The sequence below is a fragment of the Sebastes umbrosus genome, chromosome 7, assembly GCF_015220745.1.
Source record: "Sebastes umbrosus isolate fSebUmb1 chromosome 7, fSebUmb1.pri, whole genome shotgun sequence".
Classification (NCBI taxonomy): domain Eukaryota; kingdom Metazoa; phylum Chordata; class Actinopteri; order Perciformes; family Sebastidae; genus Sebastes; species Sebastes umbrosus.
In genome coordinates, this window is record NC_051275.1 from 11,470,191 (window position 1) to 11,487,930 (window position 17,740).

Consider the following 17,740-nt stretch of genomic DNA (forward strand, 5'->3'; position numbering starts at 1 on the left):
GGTCAATTTGTGCGTCTCGTGGTGTATTTTCATATTCCTAAGAAATGGTCAAATGTAGGGCTGCAACTATTGATTGTTTTCTTTATCAGATTATTTTCTCTATTAATTGATTGTCCTATAAATTATCAGAAAACAGAAAGATTCCTGTCAATGCTGGTGAAACACTTTCTAATCTCTAATCAAATCTTTTTGGCATTTTTGCACGAAAAATTACATAAACGATTAATCAATCCACTAATTGTTGCAGCTTTAGCCACATGAGATATTTTCAGTAACCATAGGGGGGGAAAAAAATCAGCTTTCTAAAAGTGATAATACATGGAAGAATACCACTCTGTAATGTCTCCAGAATATCTGAACTCATTATTGTTCAAAAAGGGGGCTCAGAAGAGAGAAGTCATGAGTGCACAAAGTCTTACACACACAGACTGAAAACCAGATGGATTTGGGGGGATTATAGGAACTCTATCTGAGATAAAACAAAATTCCTGTTCTCTCTTCAACTTCCTGAGAGGAGAAGCGGGGAGTTTGGTTTCCGCTGTGAGACTGAGAGCCCGAACGGAGGGCGCTGGTGGAATTTAAGGTTTTGTTTGTGTATATAAAAGTTAATCCCGGTTATAACTTGAAAAGACAGAAAGGGTTTAGCACGAGGATGAACATGAAAGCTGGTGGTGAGCTCCGGCTGGAGATAAGCGGGCAGTTCAGTCGGTGCTATCTGAGAAAATAGCTTGTGTGACAGAGGTCTGTTTAGAGTGTTAATGTGCTGCAGACTTGCTCTCTCCAAAGGCCTCATGCTTTTGATTTAGTTTGTTTAGTGTGTCTCGACAGCCCTGCCCTCTGCAATGGCAAACACAGGGAGGTTTGTTTAGGACTCTCTCGGTTAGTTAATATAGAGCAGGTTTCAAGGTTACTGTCACCAACATGCCCGCTCTGTGTGGCCTGCAGCCTGGTCGCTGTCGCTTGGGAAAAAAAACAAACCCTCCTCTCTGCACCGGTGAGATTAAACCTGAGGGATTTGTACTTCTCACCGTCTGCCTGTCAGGAGCCGTGCGCAGAGTGACGAAGCATGTTGTGACGGCTGTCCTCGTGGTATCGGCCGGATGAATGGATGGCTGTGTAATCTGCGACTGAAAAGAAGATTTGAGAGGGGGGCAATAAGAGGGGAGAGGGATTTAAGGTCCGAGACAATGATGGGGTTTGACTAGTGGGTGCGTTTCACCTGCAGAGGGGGTGAATGTGTTTCCTACGAGCTAACACGACGATATAACGCGCGTGTCCTCGTCTGACAGTGAATTTGAGGTGATTTAAACATGATCGTCTCCTCAGCGGAGCAGCTGTAGAGCCTCGGCCGCTCTCACGGTACGAGCGGACAGAAGGAGGCGATGAAATTTTAATGAGGTGATTGTATTATACTGTCTGCTGTCCGGTCTTAAGCTGCTCCCCTGCGACATCCCAGCGCGACACTGAAACACTTGTTTATCAGCCTCTCAGCCTGGATGTTCACACACGAGGGTGTGAACTGTGGTCAGAGATCTGTGGTAGAAAACCGTTTGTGGGAAAGTTGTTTTTAAAAGAGGCTGGCTGTTTGTCAGGCGCAAGTTCCCACTTGCATGGATGTACACAAAGGAGTTTTCCCTTTGGGCTTTGTGTAACTGTCATGTTTATTCTTTTAATGACTGCATTAGGGCTGCAGCTAACGATTATTATGCCTACTGATCAACCTCTCTTTCTACGATTCATCCAGGGCCCAAGGTGACATCTTCAGATTGCTTGATTTGTCTGACCAACGGCCCAAAATCCCCAAATGTTTTAACCATATAAAAGAGCAAATTATCACATTTGAGAAGCTGGGATCAACAAACGCCTGGCTTTTTTTGGCCTAATAAATGACTTAAAGAGTGAATCAATTATCAACAACATTGTTTTCTGTCGTTTAATGTGTTAATCAACTAATCGTTTTCAGAAGCGATTCAAACGATGAGTCCAATTTTTGATTAGAGTGGAAAAGATTAGTCAATGAATTAGTTGATCAACAGCGAAATTAATTGGAAAACAATTCTGATAATCTCTTAAATGTTACATCAAGCAACTGACAAGTGAAAGACTCTGAGTCTACAGCCATGCCAGCAGCCCTGTGACTTTATGCTAAATGCTAACATTGTGATCACAATGATAATGCTAACATGCTGATGTTTAGCAGCTAATGTTTACTATGTTCACCATCTTGGTTTAGGATGTAAGCATGCTAACAGTTTCTAATTTAAAGCCACTAGTGTGGCTAAAAATGCGAAACATTCATTAGACTTGTGCAGCTTTTTTGAATATTTGCTGCTTTTCTGATTTTGCCTCTGCACCGAAGTCGTGTGTTGAAGGTCACTCGCAAATTTGCAAAAACTCTTGCGAGACTCGCTGCCCGACGACCTATCCTAACCTTAACTATTCAAGATCAATGCCTCACCTTAACCATCTCGTGAGAGTTTCCCAGCTGGTGGGTTACCTTATAGACACCGGAAGCATTATTCTCGTGACGCAATATCTCGGGAACGCCTTGAGGGTATTTCTTCACATTTGGCACAAACGTCCACTGGGAGTCAAGGATGAATTGATTCGATTTTGAAGGTCAAAGGTCAAGGTCACTGTGACCTCACATCCGTCTCATTCTCGTGAACGTGATATCTCAGGAACGCCTTGAGGGAATTTCTTCAAATTTGGCACAAACTTCAACTTTGACTCAGGTATGAACTGATGAGATTTTGGAGGTCAAAAGGTCAAGGTCACTGTGACCTCACAAAACACTCTTTTGGCCATAACTCAAGAATTCATATGCTAATTTCACACAAATGTCTAACAGGATAAAATGATGAAGTGATAACATTTTGGACAGACATGGATGTAAACTGCTACTTGACTGGTTGGCGGAAGTATACAATCGCGAGGCGGTAATTCTAGCTTTTTTAATCATTGTGAGCTGAGAATCTTTGGTTATGGACAAAATAATGAATCGATATATTTGAAAAACAAGCCCTATTTGTGATATTCAGTTTTTCTTGGTCATGCTGCTCTCTAGTCTCTTCGAGAAAACCCTCAATAGTCGGAGAAGATGGATGTAATTGAACTGGAGCTGCGTTCCACATCAGCCCAACCTTTCTCTGCTAATGCGCTGTCACAACGCCGCAGCGAGTTCGACTCGAAAGCGACCAAGAGAGTCGAGCGGTATTATCAGCAGTGGGGCCCGAACACATGAATGTGTGGCTGCGGGAGCTTCTCTGCGACCAGGGGAGGAATTATCCTGACAGTCTGTGACTTGGCTCTTTTCGCCTGTCTCCTCTCTGTGCGTCAGATACGGGGCCCGAGCTGGACGGGGCCTCTGGCTGTCCCCTGTCCGGAGCTGAGAGCCTGTCGCTTCCCATCTCTTCTCGCTGCGTGGTTGTGGTGCTCTCTATACTCCACGGTGCGGGACGGTTCCTCGGTGATGGCGATGAGTACTGTAAATGATTTCACACTACACGTGAGATGCTGACTGGGCTCTCCTAGTCTCTAATCGATTGACCCTCTTTTACAGCCCTTTGTGGCTTGTTAATTGGTCTCCAGCTCCCTGCTGACACAGTGACCCTAATGGAGGAGAATTACTGCTGTCTCGTCATGCATTAACCTCCCTCCTCCACCCCCTTTTCATCAACCCTCCCTCCATCTCAGGCCTAACCTCTGCTCCCATCCCCCCCCGTCAGCAGCACACTCCCTGGTTTCATAGCAGCTGGGTAGACGGGACGAAGCACACATGCACTCCCGTCCTGTCACATGTCGCTGTGCCTCTGGGGGCCGCGGTCAGGTGACACTGCAGCCAACCACATTAAAGCACCAAGGGGCAAACACTGGACTGTTTGCACACTGTTGGCCCTTAATTAGTTCAAACGTAATTTAGGCATGGTCGGGGGTTATGAGGGAGCTCTTTGCACGGGAGGTCAGATCAAGCTTCAGGGCTTGTGACTTTTGAACAAAAACACATTTCCGTGCATCTCTGTTGTCTGCAGTTCCAGTAGATTGCATGTGAAAAACAAAACAAATTTGTATTTAAGAGCTGGAGCTAAAGATTATTTTCATCATCAACCGATCAAGCAATAAATCGTTTGGTCTAGAAAATATCAAAATGCCTTTCACAGATTCCCACAATCCCAAGTTGATATCATATTATATGATATTCAGAGCATTAATATAGCAGCATCTTTTGCTATGTGATGATCTACAGGAGTAATGTCTACCTGAGCAGAGAATGAAGTTGCTCTCCCTCTGTGTGTGTTGTAATCTGAGCTTCTCTGTGCTTTGTTGACAAACACGTCATCCGTGGGGCACTCTATAGAAATGCTCTGAATTTACTATTGAGCGCCTTTAAATGTCTTGTTTTGTACGACCAACAGTCTAAAACCCAAATGTGTTAGTTTACTATTACACAAAACAGAAAAAAGCAGCGAATAGGAGAAGCTGGAATTAATGAATGTTGAAATGACTAAAGCATTTATCAAAATAGTAGACCTGGAAATGAGGACAGTCTGTGCGAGCATCTCTGATCCAGGAACAGCAGGGGGCCCGAGACAGTTGTGACACCGCTGACATCTCAAGAGATCAGCCACCGATTGCCTTTTCTGTGTTTTTTAAGTAACCTTTGTGTGTCTGGCTGGTTTTGCTTTGCAGCTGCAAGCTTAGATTCTGTGTAGCAGCTCACCCCTAGCGGCTGCTGCCTCCATTATTTACAAGAGTGAATATTTCATGATGACATCAGGGTAGGGACGTCCTAATGAGCCATGGCACTCGCTCATCTGGCCCTAAAACAGGCCAGTGAGGGCTCCTCCGTGGCGCCACAAATAATGAGTGGGGGCCTGATATAAAAGTCTTATTATGGGTTAAACTGCTGGAGGAAAAAAATTAGGAAAAGAACAAAAAACTCTTCCCACTCTCTCGCACAAGCAGATCAGCAAATGTTTTTCCTGAGGAAGAGCCTCGAGCATGAAGGCGAGGCTTGCACTGCTTTATTCTCAGGAAAACAGAAGCCTGTTGGAACTAGCTCATTGTTATCTAGACTGCAAAACAAGGTCAAAAATTAACTCTAATCTGTGTGGTAGAATCTATAAAAGTAGCTGGGAAGTTGATCATCAATCATCTCTTTATAAATAAATAGTCAGGCTACAACTTGTAGTTTTGTTGTCTGTTGTAATACAAATCTGTGCAAACGTTCTGAGACCTCTGAGGGGGAGAAGATGAAAGAGCCGATGTCATTAAAGCCAGAAGCTCAAAGATCTGACTTTATTGTGCAGCATGTGCTCGTACGTCATACAGTGTGATGAGTCAGAGAACTTCACTAGAGAATAAAGAGGATAAAACTAAAGGCAATGCAACGCTGCTCTTACAGACTGCGCTTTAGCTCCGGTTGTTTTCAGTCAGGGTCAGAGTTATTAATCTCACTGAACGCTGAATGTGATTTTAAAAATGGCTGATTGTCCACGTTGAGATGCTCGCAAACAGTTTTTGTCTGCAGTCATCTTTGACTTGGAGTGATTCAAATAATAACCAAACTTTTTTGTTGTTTTGTTGCAGTGAGGGAGTCTTCAAGTGTCCGGAGGACCAGCTGCCGTTGGACTATGCCAAGGTACGATTAGCACTCTCACAACACACCTTTTTCACTCTACTACAGCTATGCCAGCAGCTCTGTGAGGCTACACTCTGACACAGTTTTGCTTTGAGCTAAATACTAATGTCGGCATGCTAACATGCTGATGTTAAAGGTGCTCTATATGAAAGGAGAGCCCGCTGGGACTGAGGGAAACCGGCCTTTTGAATCGGTGTCTTGAGGCTGGAACCAATCAGCTCCCTGGATCAATCTACACACCTACACCCAATCAGCCACCTCGCCAAGCTTACCTGCAGCTCATCACACACACATCACAGAGAGAGAGAGAGAGAGAGAGAGAGAGAGAGAACAAAACAAAAGGATCCAGCACAGAGCACATTACAGCACATACACAGAATACAGAAATAAATGTTCATACGACCTCGGGGTCGTAACAATAGGGGGGACATGAATGTCTGTACCAAATTTCATGGCAATCCAACCAGTAGGACCACAAATGTTAACCTTATGGTGGCACTATAGGAAAGGTCAGAGGATCACCAAAATCATAAAGGACTCATCCTCTGGGAACCATGAATATCTGATTAAAATTTCATGGAAATCAATCCAGTAGTTGTAGAGAGATATATTTCAGTGTGGACCAAAGTGGTGGACCGACTGATAGACCTACATTGCCATCCCTGGAGCCATGTTGCTAGTGCTAGCATGGCTGAAAATGATAAAATAGTTGAATACCAGAACAATTTAAAAGTGGAACACAAAATAAAACAGTAAAACAATAACAACAATAAAACCAAAACAAGTTAAAAGCATTGCTAAAATTTAAGAAAAGGCTTTCTGATAAGTGATTTAAGATTTGGCAGAAATAACAGAAACATATTTAACATACTGGTGTAAATAATCTGGGATGTCCACCGGTCCAACCAGGAGAAAATGCAAATCAGAGAGGAGACAGGCTGCTCAGATAGTGACATAAATATAATCCTGCCACATTAAATCTAGATATAGTTGGGATATGAGATCCAAAAAAACTATTTTAGGATGCTGACTTTTGACTTTAAAGTGTTACAATAAAAACAAGCTGAGCATTTGCACGAGTGAATCTCTGGATTACATACAAGCAATAATCCTTAACCCAGAGTCAGTGGTTGCATTTCATTTCATTACAGTGGAAACAGACCATTCAGTTGATCTTTTCCCCCCAAATATATCTCACCCAGAAGAAAGGAAAACTGTATCTACATTTCAAATGAGCTCTTTGTTTATTAAAGGAGGTTAATCAGATTGTGCCCGAGGGGGAAAAAAAGATAGTGACTAACTGTATTCAGAGTAAGAGGATGTCTCTCTCACACGTGATATCCCCGTTGTAAAGGGAGCGAGTGCAACAAAAGGATAAGGGCTTAATTCTGAACTATGCATGAGAGACTAGTTAATGATCGCCCTGCGTCTGAGCAGCTTTTGGCATCGATTGAAAGAAATCCTCTGTATGTAATTCTCCCATGCAGCCAGTTAGCATTAGCTTGAATTAGCCGCCGAGCCATTAACCCGGAGCTGCAGCACTGCAGGTCTGCGTGCTGGGCTGAGAGCGATGAAGGCGCCTGTAATAGCAGGGACTCCCCACGGGAAGGATGTGCTCATGGCACACCTGTCAGACGTTGTTATTTACCAAGGCTCCCAGTCGCCTGCAAATTACCCCGTCCTGGTGGTCTACTGTCAGGGTTATTGTAGCGCTCGCTGCACACCGTCCTTCAGAAAACGTGCACAAACACAACCTCGAGTGTTGCAGTCATTAAAGGATTGTGCTGCTGCTTTAGTCATAGTAGTAGTAGTCGTAGTAGTGTGTGAGTAACAATGGCTAAACCAGACAGAGTAAACCCCCAAGTTAGAGCTCCAAAGAGCTTAACCCCCCCCTGATCTGCCTGGGACTAAGTTATTAAAAGGTCATTATTGCCGTCTCCCTGCAGATTCCAAGACTGGAACAATGAGAGAGTGTTTCAATTTGCTTTAGAGGATTTTTTTTTTTTCTCATTTCCCTCTCCTGAAAGAATGTGATTATGGCAGCAAAAAAAAAAAAAATCTTCTACTGTGAAAGTGCAGCAAGTCAAGCATCTGTTTTAATGTTGGATATATCTGCTTCTGTAGAGCATATTTAACAGGTTAATACACACTTATTTAGTTTGGCATCCATCCCCCTAACACAGAATCAATGAGTGAGATAAGTGAAGATTATTTTCCAAATGAACTTTTAATTTGAAGGCGACGGCTCTCCCGTGTTTGGGTTGCAGAGTCACGTGAGCGCGGTCGGGCTGTTGCTGAGCTGTTATTTGTTTAGAGGGCTGTTGTGGCATTTTGAGGAAGTGGCTTTTCTTGTTTGACCAGTGCTCTGCTCGTGTGACAGCATGGGGGGTTGGGGGTTGGAGAAGCAGAGCAGAGCTGTAAATCCGCAGGACGCTGTACTGTAGGGGAGGATTTGGGGTGTTTGGGCAGAAAACTGACTCATCCCCATCGCTCAGTGACCGAGGAAAAATAAATCTTTTCCTCTGCTCCCCCCGTCTCTCTCAAAGGTCCAATAAACTAACTCATTATCACTGCAGCGGCCGGGTCAACTCACTGCTGCAGTTTTCTAGCACAATCTCAAGAGTTTGATTTTCCAGTGTGTGTTTGTGTCTGTAGCTCAACATTCAGTCTTACATGATTTGATGGAGAAACCAACATGCTACCCTCATTGTAAACAAGACTCGGTCATATGGACATATATATATATAACAGTTTTTTCCACTTATATCTTAATGTTTGATTGAAAGACAACTTATAATGAAGCAAATGACATTCACTAATAGTAAATGGTGACATTTAATAGTCAGGATATTATACATTTTATACAAGGTGAAAAGGTAGGCCTATTAGCATGACATTGGCTACAGTATGCAAGGTTAAAAGTATTTCAGTTTTTTATTAAAGCATGTGTATCAAAAGCATTCATCATATAAGTGGTGTGTAACAACATATACATACTTCCCGAAAGTTTATCAGCGTTGAGAATTTCCCGCCGTCATCACTGACGTTTTTGCTTCCGTATTTATTCCTAGATGGAGTGTTAATGGAGCAGTTAGCCTGGCTTTGTCCACAGTTAATAAATACGCCACCCTGACTTGCGTACACAATGTATCTTGTTTGTTTAAAGGTATAATATGTAAAAGTTGTCAGTTGGTGTTGGCAAACACACGCCATTCAAAGTTTCCACCCTCCTCCTTGGCTCAACCAGCGAGGGAGGGAGTGAGTGAAGAGAGGGAGCAGCGTTAGTGAGAACAAAGCAGTGAATCCGAGAAATGAAACGTTATGAAGCCCAGAAATGTACCAGACACAGCTAAATAAGAAGACAATAGATAATACAGGCAGAGGGCTGCAGATACAACACCACCACACACTTCTAGTGTGATGATAGAGAGGGATTTTCTTTTGTATCAGTCTATACATTGTTTTTTTTTTTTTTTTAATTCCTGCATATTACACCTTTTAATAAACAGTAATGTAAAACTAACCCTTTGTGGTTTTAGAAGGAGTTAAATGTGGACTAGGGTATAGAGATATAGAGATCTCCCTCAGATATCGTGGTGTACAGATATAGAATGCGAAAATACACATAATCAAGAGCGCTGTATCCGTAGAACATTTTTAAATGAAATTGTCACTGCATTTAGTTCATGATGTGTAATTAATTCTTGACGCGTGTATGTATATTAGCTTAATTTTCTTTTCTTTTCTTTTTTTTGTTACATTGAGGGGAGGTCCGTTTTATAAGCATGTGGCTCCTTGACCTCTCCTGTCACATTTCTTATTTTTATCTGGATTTTATGAAGTTTCATGTGTGTGCAAATAAATAAACAAAAACATCTGCATTAGGCAGTATTTTTATATGTGACATGAATAATCCAATCAAATTGTCCTGTGTAACTCCAAAATGTCAGCTTTTCATGCACTTAGAGTAAAACCCCGGATTTCAACTTCATAAGTTTTCATTTTTTATTTTATTTTTTATTGGTTAAATGCTGATTCAGACCCATGTTAAACATACTTTTGCTATAGGAAAGTGGTATATTACAGTCTTCCAGCGTGACCTGGTCAGGTCCTGCCACAGCTACACTGACCTCATCCTGCTTGTCTTCTCCAGATCTACCCGGACCCAGAACTGGAGCAGCAGATCCTGGCGCTACCCATCCGCTGCATCCACAGCGAGGAGGGCTGCCGCTGGACCGGCCAGATGAAGCAGCTGCAGGTGAGAAGCTTCAATATCCTCTCATACGTTTCCCTCCATATTTATTTTATCTCTGCTGCCTTATCAAACACTCGTGACTTTCCTAACGTGTGTGTGTGTTGCTGTGTCTCCCTCAGGGCCACTTCTCCACCTGCGCCTTCAATGTGATACCCTGCCCCAACCGCTGCTCCGTCAAGCTGACGCGCCGCGACTTGCCCGACCACCTGCAGCACGACTGCCCCAAGCGCAAGGTCAAGTGCGAGTTCTGTGGCAGCGAGTTCACCGGCGAAGCCTACGAGGTAAACACCGACTCTAAACCTGTATTTATTTTATTATTTTCTTGCTACAACTTGGCGGGAGCTTGACGCAAACAACCCAGAGTGACTCCGCATAATTTCCATGCCTATATGAAAGACGTCTTTGTGAGAAAGCAGCAGGAGAGACTAATGCACGTGTGTCGGTCTGTTTTGAAATAACACGTGTGTTGGCAGAAGGAAAGAAGCTTTGACTGGGTCTTTCATGCTGAATGTGTTTTCCTCAGCGAGCGACCTGAAGTACCTCAGAGTCTCCTCACTAACACCGCCCCTCCTCTGTTTACACTGGCCCACACGGTCCCCACTCTGCACACAGATACAGGGGTATTCATCCACCTTTAGGCCCTTACATTGGAATTACTCACTCATGTTTACAACTGTGTATCATCCTAAACCTTTCAATACCACTGCCAAATCATTATTTTCGTTAATGATTAATCTGCAGATTATTTTCCCAATCGAACCATGGTTCGTTTAGTCTATAAAACTGTGAAACTAATTTTTAAAAAATTATAAAATACATTTAAATTTCATAGAGTCCAAGGTGATGTCTCTAAACCCAAAGATATTCAATTCAGTAATATAAAACAAGTGAAAAACAGCAAATCCTCAAATTTGAGACGCTGCAAACGGAGAATGGTTGATGGTTTTGCAAGAAAAAAATGATTAATCTGTAATCCAAATAGCTTCTGATTAGTTTTCGATTAGACTAATTGTAACAGCTCTATACTTGAGTTTCAGTACCAGTACTTAAGTGATACTCTTGTAAATACGGTACTTTGCTTAGCGTAAATACATCTTCTACAAAACTCTTTTCATTGAAGAAAATTAGGCAAACTTCTTAAAGTGTCATTCCTTACAAATCTGCAGCATAATGTAGAAGTACAAAAAAAAAAAATCAAAATTTATATCGCAATAAATTGTCACAATCGTTTCAACCACAATATATATATATATATATAGTGATGATTATTTTGAAAACACATTGGTACATGACATTTCCTTTGTCATGCCGGCTTACATTTTATGTTAGTCTGGATGGATTAATACATTTTCTGAACTTCTAGACGGATTTGACTGCAAGGAATGCCGACTATTTATTTATTAAAAAGCCATCAGAGTAAATTTAAGTTAGTAAAAGTTTCAAAATGTCAGTAATTTGATACATTTGGTTTATCGGCAAGACCCACAACATAGCATAAATTGAATTTCTATTTAAATCAGGCAATATTTGATTAAACAATAAGAAAACAAGATTATAAATGTGTCCAACAGAAAACACTTGATTTTTATTGACGTATTTTAGGTGGTACTCAAAGGATTGATGTCCAATATCCATCAATAAACATCTCATTATGAGATACAGTATAGGTTACTTACTTTATATTAGTTCTTTCTTACTGTTTGAAATCACATTCATCATAGCCCAGTCAAAACTTGACCTGCAGCTTCAATGCTTTTAGAAAAATCTAATAATAATAAGGACATATATTTTCCTCATTAAAATGCAGTAACACCTACTGTATCTACAGTATCACATGTGTTGACTTTATAACCCTGCTCTGAATTGTAATCAGGTGTTTCTCCTCTCTCTCTCTCTCTCTCTCTCTCTCTCTCTCCCTCTCTCTCCCAGAACCACCAGGGTGTGTGTCCTCAGGAGAGTGTTTACTGTGAGAACAAGTGCGGGGCGAGGATGATGCGTCGTCTGCTGTCCCAACACGGCCTGGCCGAGTGTCCCAAACGCACGCAGCCCTGCAAGTACTGCGGCAAGGAGTTTGTCTTCGACACAATCCAGGTTGGTTTCTCACAAAGTTTACCATCAGAATGCTTAAATTATGTCTTATTAATGAAATAACTTAGTTATATTTGGCATGATTGAGTCAGTCTTTCCCGAAATGTGACTCCTGTCAGTATCACTGTACCCGTCATCCGTCCTGCATGTGGCTCGTAGAGGGTTTCCAGTTTTCCCCCTGTCCTGTGGTAGCTGGATGTTAGTGTGAGCTGCTGTTTTGAAGCACCTGCCTCTGTGCACATCTGGCCAGAGGCCGGGCAGCCAGTGTCACTCTAACCTCCCCCACATTTGGGGCCAAGATAATAACCTGATCTTGGACACAAAGTGTTTTACAATACATTTAGGATGTTTCTTTCATCCCTAGTCATTTCATTTCAACATCATTTTGGTTGAGTCAGAGCCTTTTGCCTCCTGATATAATGTGTGGGTATTCTTTTAGACTTCATATTATTATATACTATTATTACTTCATGTATTATTATTGTAAATTGAATACTTTGGGGTTTTGGATTGTTGGTCAAATGAAACAAAACCTTAGAATTTTTCACTTTTTCTGACATTTTATAGACAGAATGATTAACTGATTAATCAAGAAGAGACTAAAAGATATATATATATATATATACATGTATATATATATATATATGAATATAACCGTTAGAGATTGACTCATCATAAGCCATCGTCTGTTGCTTCTGCACTTTACATTAGAATTGGTGGGACGTCCTTTTTTTATCGAGATCTTGTATTGTCTGTTTTCTATTGTTATGATTTGTTTTCATGTGGACTGCATGGCTTATCGTGGCTGCAAACCTAATTCCACCCGAGTGGTACAATAAAGCCGAACTGAACTGAACTGAACTGAACTGAACTGAATAGTTGCAGCCCTGATTATTTTCTCTATGAATCTTTTTGTGTAAAACATCAGAAAATAGAGAAAACACATTCAGTTTACTGTAATTTAAGAAAAGGAAAAGCAACAACAAAAAAGACAATTAATGAATTATCAAATTACCTGCCAATTAATTATCTGCACTTCAGTTAATTGCTTCAGCTCTAGTCCTTTTTCTACAAGTGTTTTATTACACTGATTTCCAGATTTGCATGTTATTGGCAGCATGGTCCCAGTAATGTTCTGTGGCTTCAGGCTGCATGATAAGTTGTTTTCCATCTTTTCTTGTCTATTTTTGAAGCCTCATTTTTAATTCCACACGTATATTTTTTTTTAACTTTCAAGGACATGTCTCCCTGTGCAGCCATTAATCTGCGACCCTGCTGCGCAGTTTGTGTTCTTATCACTCATGCTGTCGGTCAGCAGTGCACGCATTAACACCATCCCTGACTCCTCTGCAGAACCACCAGTACCACTGCCCTCGGTTTCCTGTCCAGTGCCCAAACCAGTGCGGCACACCCAACATCGCCCGGGAGGATCTGGCTAACCATGTTAAGGACAACTGCGGCAGCGCGCTCGTTCTCTGTCCCTTCAAAGACGCCGGCTGCAAACACAGGGTAAGACTAACCTGCAGCATTTAACCTTCAAAAGATTATTTCTTCCTTCTGTTAACACTGCTGTTGTTAATCAGCTGCCAGGCTTGTTTGTCTTTGTTGTTTACATGCGTTTTTTTTCATTATATTCCCTTCAAATCATTGCTCACTGTGTCCAAAGTAATGATTTTTTTCTCTTCGAACATACAGTGCCGTGCCTGTAGGGTCTATTTTAATGAGAGCAACACTTCTATATTCTGACAGTGCATTTCCGTCTATTTTTGCAACTGACGTCAATTTGAGAAAATATGGACACGCTCGAGGAAGAGCGGCAGATGAGCGTCATACTCGCTCCGCTCTGTTAAGAATTACAAAGCATCTGGAAAACTTGATGTATAACATTCACAGATGGAAAGCAAAACATGTGTGTCCACAACAGCAGAGTGACTGCTATATATAATAATAATCAGAGTATCCACATCTTTATCTTGTTCAGTGTATTCAGGCAGACTCATAAATAGAAGTTCATCTGTGTGGATGGCTGTAAACAAACAATATTCAGATAATGGGCTCTGAACAGAACAGATATGAACAGCATCCAAATCTTTGCAGAAATATTTATATTTATTTTCCGTCGTAATTTGCCACAAACGTCACACCACTTCTTCTCAAAGTCATAGTTCAGTCAGATCAAAAGACGTCACATCACATCAAACACACACTGCTGCACGCAAAGCAGCAGGACTTTACATTGTGCCCAAATGCACATGTAGAAACATACAACAATAAACATATAGGCTGTGGGCTAAAAACACTGAGGTTCATCCTTAATAACTTTTCATCATTCTTCATCAGATTATTTGTGCAGTGGAGGATGAAACTGATGTTGCACAGGAGTTGTTTTTATCTCATCATCTTCTATTGAAGCCTGGCACCGAGCACGACTTAATAATAATAGTAGTAGTAATAGAGGAGTTGAAGTTAGGGACCATCTCAAAATTGCTTGAAAAATGGCCAAGAGAGATTTCTTTGTTTTTGTTTTTCAATCATGCAATTAATTCTTAATTCTATTTTCCCGTTATTAAAACTTCCTATTGTATTTCCACTATTCATTTCCTCCTGGACCATTAACTGCTTACACTCCGTGTAAAAGATCCAAACGTTTTCCAAAAGTTCTCCATTTCTCCACCCATCCCCGTACGTGTAGTTAGGAAAATGTAGATGTGCACAGACAGGCGAAAACCTCCTGCATAGAATCCCTGCGAAGGGCTGTGTATGATTGTGTGACGTCACTTTGTCCGTGCAGACACTTACGACCCTTGCAGATGCGGCAAGCATAAATCACGCTTAAATGGCCGTAGAAAACAATTTAACACAAATATGTGAATGTTTGTGAAATAAACAGATACAGATAGTAGCTTTAAATAGCTGTGTATGTGTAAACTAATCCTCACTCTCACTGTGCAGCAGCTCTTAAATGATTCATCTCTGTGCTTTCTCTCTGGCAGTGCCCCAAACTGGCTATCGGTCGTCACCTGGAAGACACCACCAAGTCTCACCTGACTATGATGTGTAACCTGGTTGGGCGACAGCGGCAGGAGATCCTGGAGCTGCGGAGGGAGATGGAGGAGCTGTCCGTCAGCCACGACGGCGTTCTCATCTGGAAGCTCAGCGACTACACGCGCAAACTCCAGGAGGCCAAAGTTCGAAGCAACCACGAGTTCTTCAGCCCGCCCTTCTACACCCACCGCTACGGCTACAAGCTGCAGGTGTCGGCCTTCCTCAATGGCAACGGCAGCGGCGAGGGCTCCCACCTTTCCGTCTACATCCGCGTGTTGCCCGGAGAGTACGACAGCCTGCTGGAGTGGCCCTTCTCCTACAAGGTGACTTTCTCCATCATGGACCAGAGCGACCCGTCGCTTTCCAAACCCCAGCACATTACGGAAACCTTCAACCCCGACCCCAACTGGAAGAACTTCCAGAAGCCCAGCAGCACCCGCAATTCGCTGGACGAGAGCACCCTGGGCTTCGGCTACCCCAAGTTCATCTCTCACGAGGAGATCAAGAAGAGGAACTACATCCGAGACAACTGCATCTTCATCAAGGCTTCTATAGAGATTCCCCAGAAGATAATGGCTTAAAATCCGACCTTTGTTTTCTTTTCATGGAGGAGAAAGAGAGGTTAAAGACTGGAATTGACACTTAACCTTGAAAACTTCTACACACGTACCCTTTAGATACTTTCTGCCCTTACAGCCTCTCCACCACAGGGCTTGAAGCGAGTCTGTTTGGCTGTGTGAGCTGACTCGGAGGACCTTAATATATCACAGAGGAGAAAGTGCTTGGTCTGCAGAACCATCACTCTCTGGTGTTTCTTTTTATTATCATTTTTTTTATCTGTTTGCTGACCTTTTATCACAGTCTACAACAAAAAGCCTTGGAAATCAAACAGTGCCTAGAGAGTTTATCTTAAGTTATATTTTTGTTGTTATTTCCGCAGTACAGATGTTAAAGATTATGGAAAAGATATAAAAAAGGGGTGAAGGGCTTCGCTAAGCCTCTGCACTTAGAGGAGAGAGAACGTTGGAGGCTGGTTAGAGACGTCCCGTTGGGGTGATCTGAAGACGAGGGAGCTCAGCAGACTCAAGCTCAAGCCCAACTGCCTTTTGTTTACATGCTCATACAGTATACTCCCACTGATCCGTTAGCAAACACAGAGCCCTTGGTAAGAGACTGCTCGTGAGGTTTGTGTACACACAGACATCAAATCGATGTTTTCAACTGAGAAACTTGCAGCTTCAATCTTGGTAATTTTTGTGTTTTAAAGTAATAGTATTAGATTTTGGTTGAGTTTAATGAGAAGATCAATACCTCTATATTATTATTACACGGCTTTGGTGAATACTTGATTCTGATTGGTCAATCACAGCGTTTTACTGTCTGTTATTTCTTTAAAGCAGACCGTTGCTATGTATAACAGACCGTCACTATGGGCGCAGTTCTGATATTTAACTCTGGCGGTCCGTTTTTGTGTCAAATTATTGATTTCTTAAGTAAGTAGCCGTGTAATAAGCGGGATAATGTGCAGCTAGTGGGTCATTGTTGTGAAATAAACCCCTTCAGGGCGATGCAAGACCCTGTCGGGGTTTATTTCACAACAATAACCAGCTCACTGTAGATTATCCCTTACATATCTTTACGTTCAATATAAGGGCACTTTCACAAGTCAAAATTTAGTCTGTTTTGATCGAACTCTGGTGCGGTCTATTTGGGCAGTTGTGAACGCAGTAATTGAACTCTGGTGCGGACCAAAACAACCGGTCCGAGACTGCTTACGAGAGGAGGTCTCGGACCGTTTCCAAGTGAACCAAAATGTAGGCTGCCTGCGCAGACATTTGTTGAGATGGATGTCCGATGTTTTCTTGACATCTAGGCCGAAGAGAACATAGAGAACATGTTAAATAAAGTCCACAAAAATAGTGAAGTCATTCAAGTTAAACAGGAGGAGACAAAGTGAAAAAACTTTGACAGCAATATATCAAAGTCTGTGATTCCCTGCAGCAAATATGGCAGCTCTTGAGAAAAAGATAAATTTGCTCCTTTGTACGCCTGTCAGCAAATCTTTTTTTATTTTTATTTGGTCCGTTTTAATTTGTGCACTGTGAAATCAAACTAAATAGAAAACGAACCAAAAGTATCAATTTCACTCAGATTGGGACTAGCCAAGCGGACTAAGGCTTGTGAAAGCGCCATAAGGCTACGACCAGCAGTCGGTTAGCTTAGCTTAGCATAAAGACTGGAAACGGGGGGAAACGGCTAGCCTGGCTCTGTCCAAAAGTAACACAATCCACCAACCAGCACCTGTAAAGCTCACTCATTAACCACCTCATATCTGGTTTGTTTAATCCACACAAAAAAGCTTTGGACCGAGCCAAGCTGCTGTAGCCGTTTCCTCCTGTTTCTGGCCTTTATGCTAAGTTAAGCGGCTGCTACAGAAAGATATGAGAGTGGTATCAATCTTCTCATCTAACGCAGCAAAAAAAAAGTGAATTAAAGTATTTCCCAAAATGTCAGACTATTTCTTTAACTAAAATTAAACACGCCGAGAGAATCCTACAGCTTTTGGGTTTATAAAACTGCACTAAAAATGCAAATATCAAGCTCAAACAAGGCTGTTTCCTTGACAAGTTTTTTACCCGACAACTTTGAAGCTAAAGACCTGAGTCTTCTAGTTAACCGCTCCCATCACAGGAACCGTCTGTGACTTGTGT

The 17,740-nt window shown here is 42.0% G+C and overlaps 1 protein-coding gene across 2 annotated transcripts in view; it reads left to right on the plus strand.

Annotated features, from left to right (window-relative positions):
* The window catches only part of traf4a (tnf receptor-associated factor 4a), a 45,036-nt gene extending 28,606 nt beyond the window's left edge, over positions 1-16,430 (plus strand). The window contains exons 1-7 of one of the 2 annotated variants that reach the window (XM_037776252.1): positions 1,224-1,398; positions 5,590-5,641; positions 9,795-9,899; positions 10,016-10,177; positions 11,826-11,987; positions 13,338-13,493; positions 14,978-16,430. In XM_037776252.1, the coding sequence (XP_037632180.1) occupies positions 1,394-1,398; positions 5,590-5,641; positions 9,795-9,899; positions 10,016-10,177; positions 11,826-11,987; positions 13,338-13,493; positions 14,978-15,610 (1,275 nt within the window). In that variant the 5' untranslated portion in view covers positions 1,224-1,393 and the 3' untranslated portion in view covers positions 15,611-16,430. Of the gene's footprint in view, positions 1-1,223; positions 1,399-5,589; positions 5,642-9,794; positions 9,900-10,015; positions 10,178-11,825; positions 11,988-13,337; positions 13,494-14,977 lie in introns of those variants that run through there. The other variant, XM_037776251.1, reaches the window with a different exon arrangement.
* Positions 16,431-17,740: the final 1,310 nt, after the last annotated feature.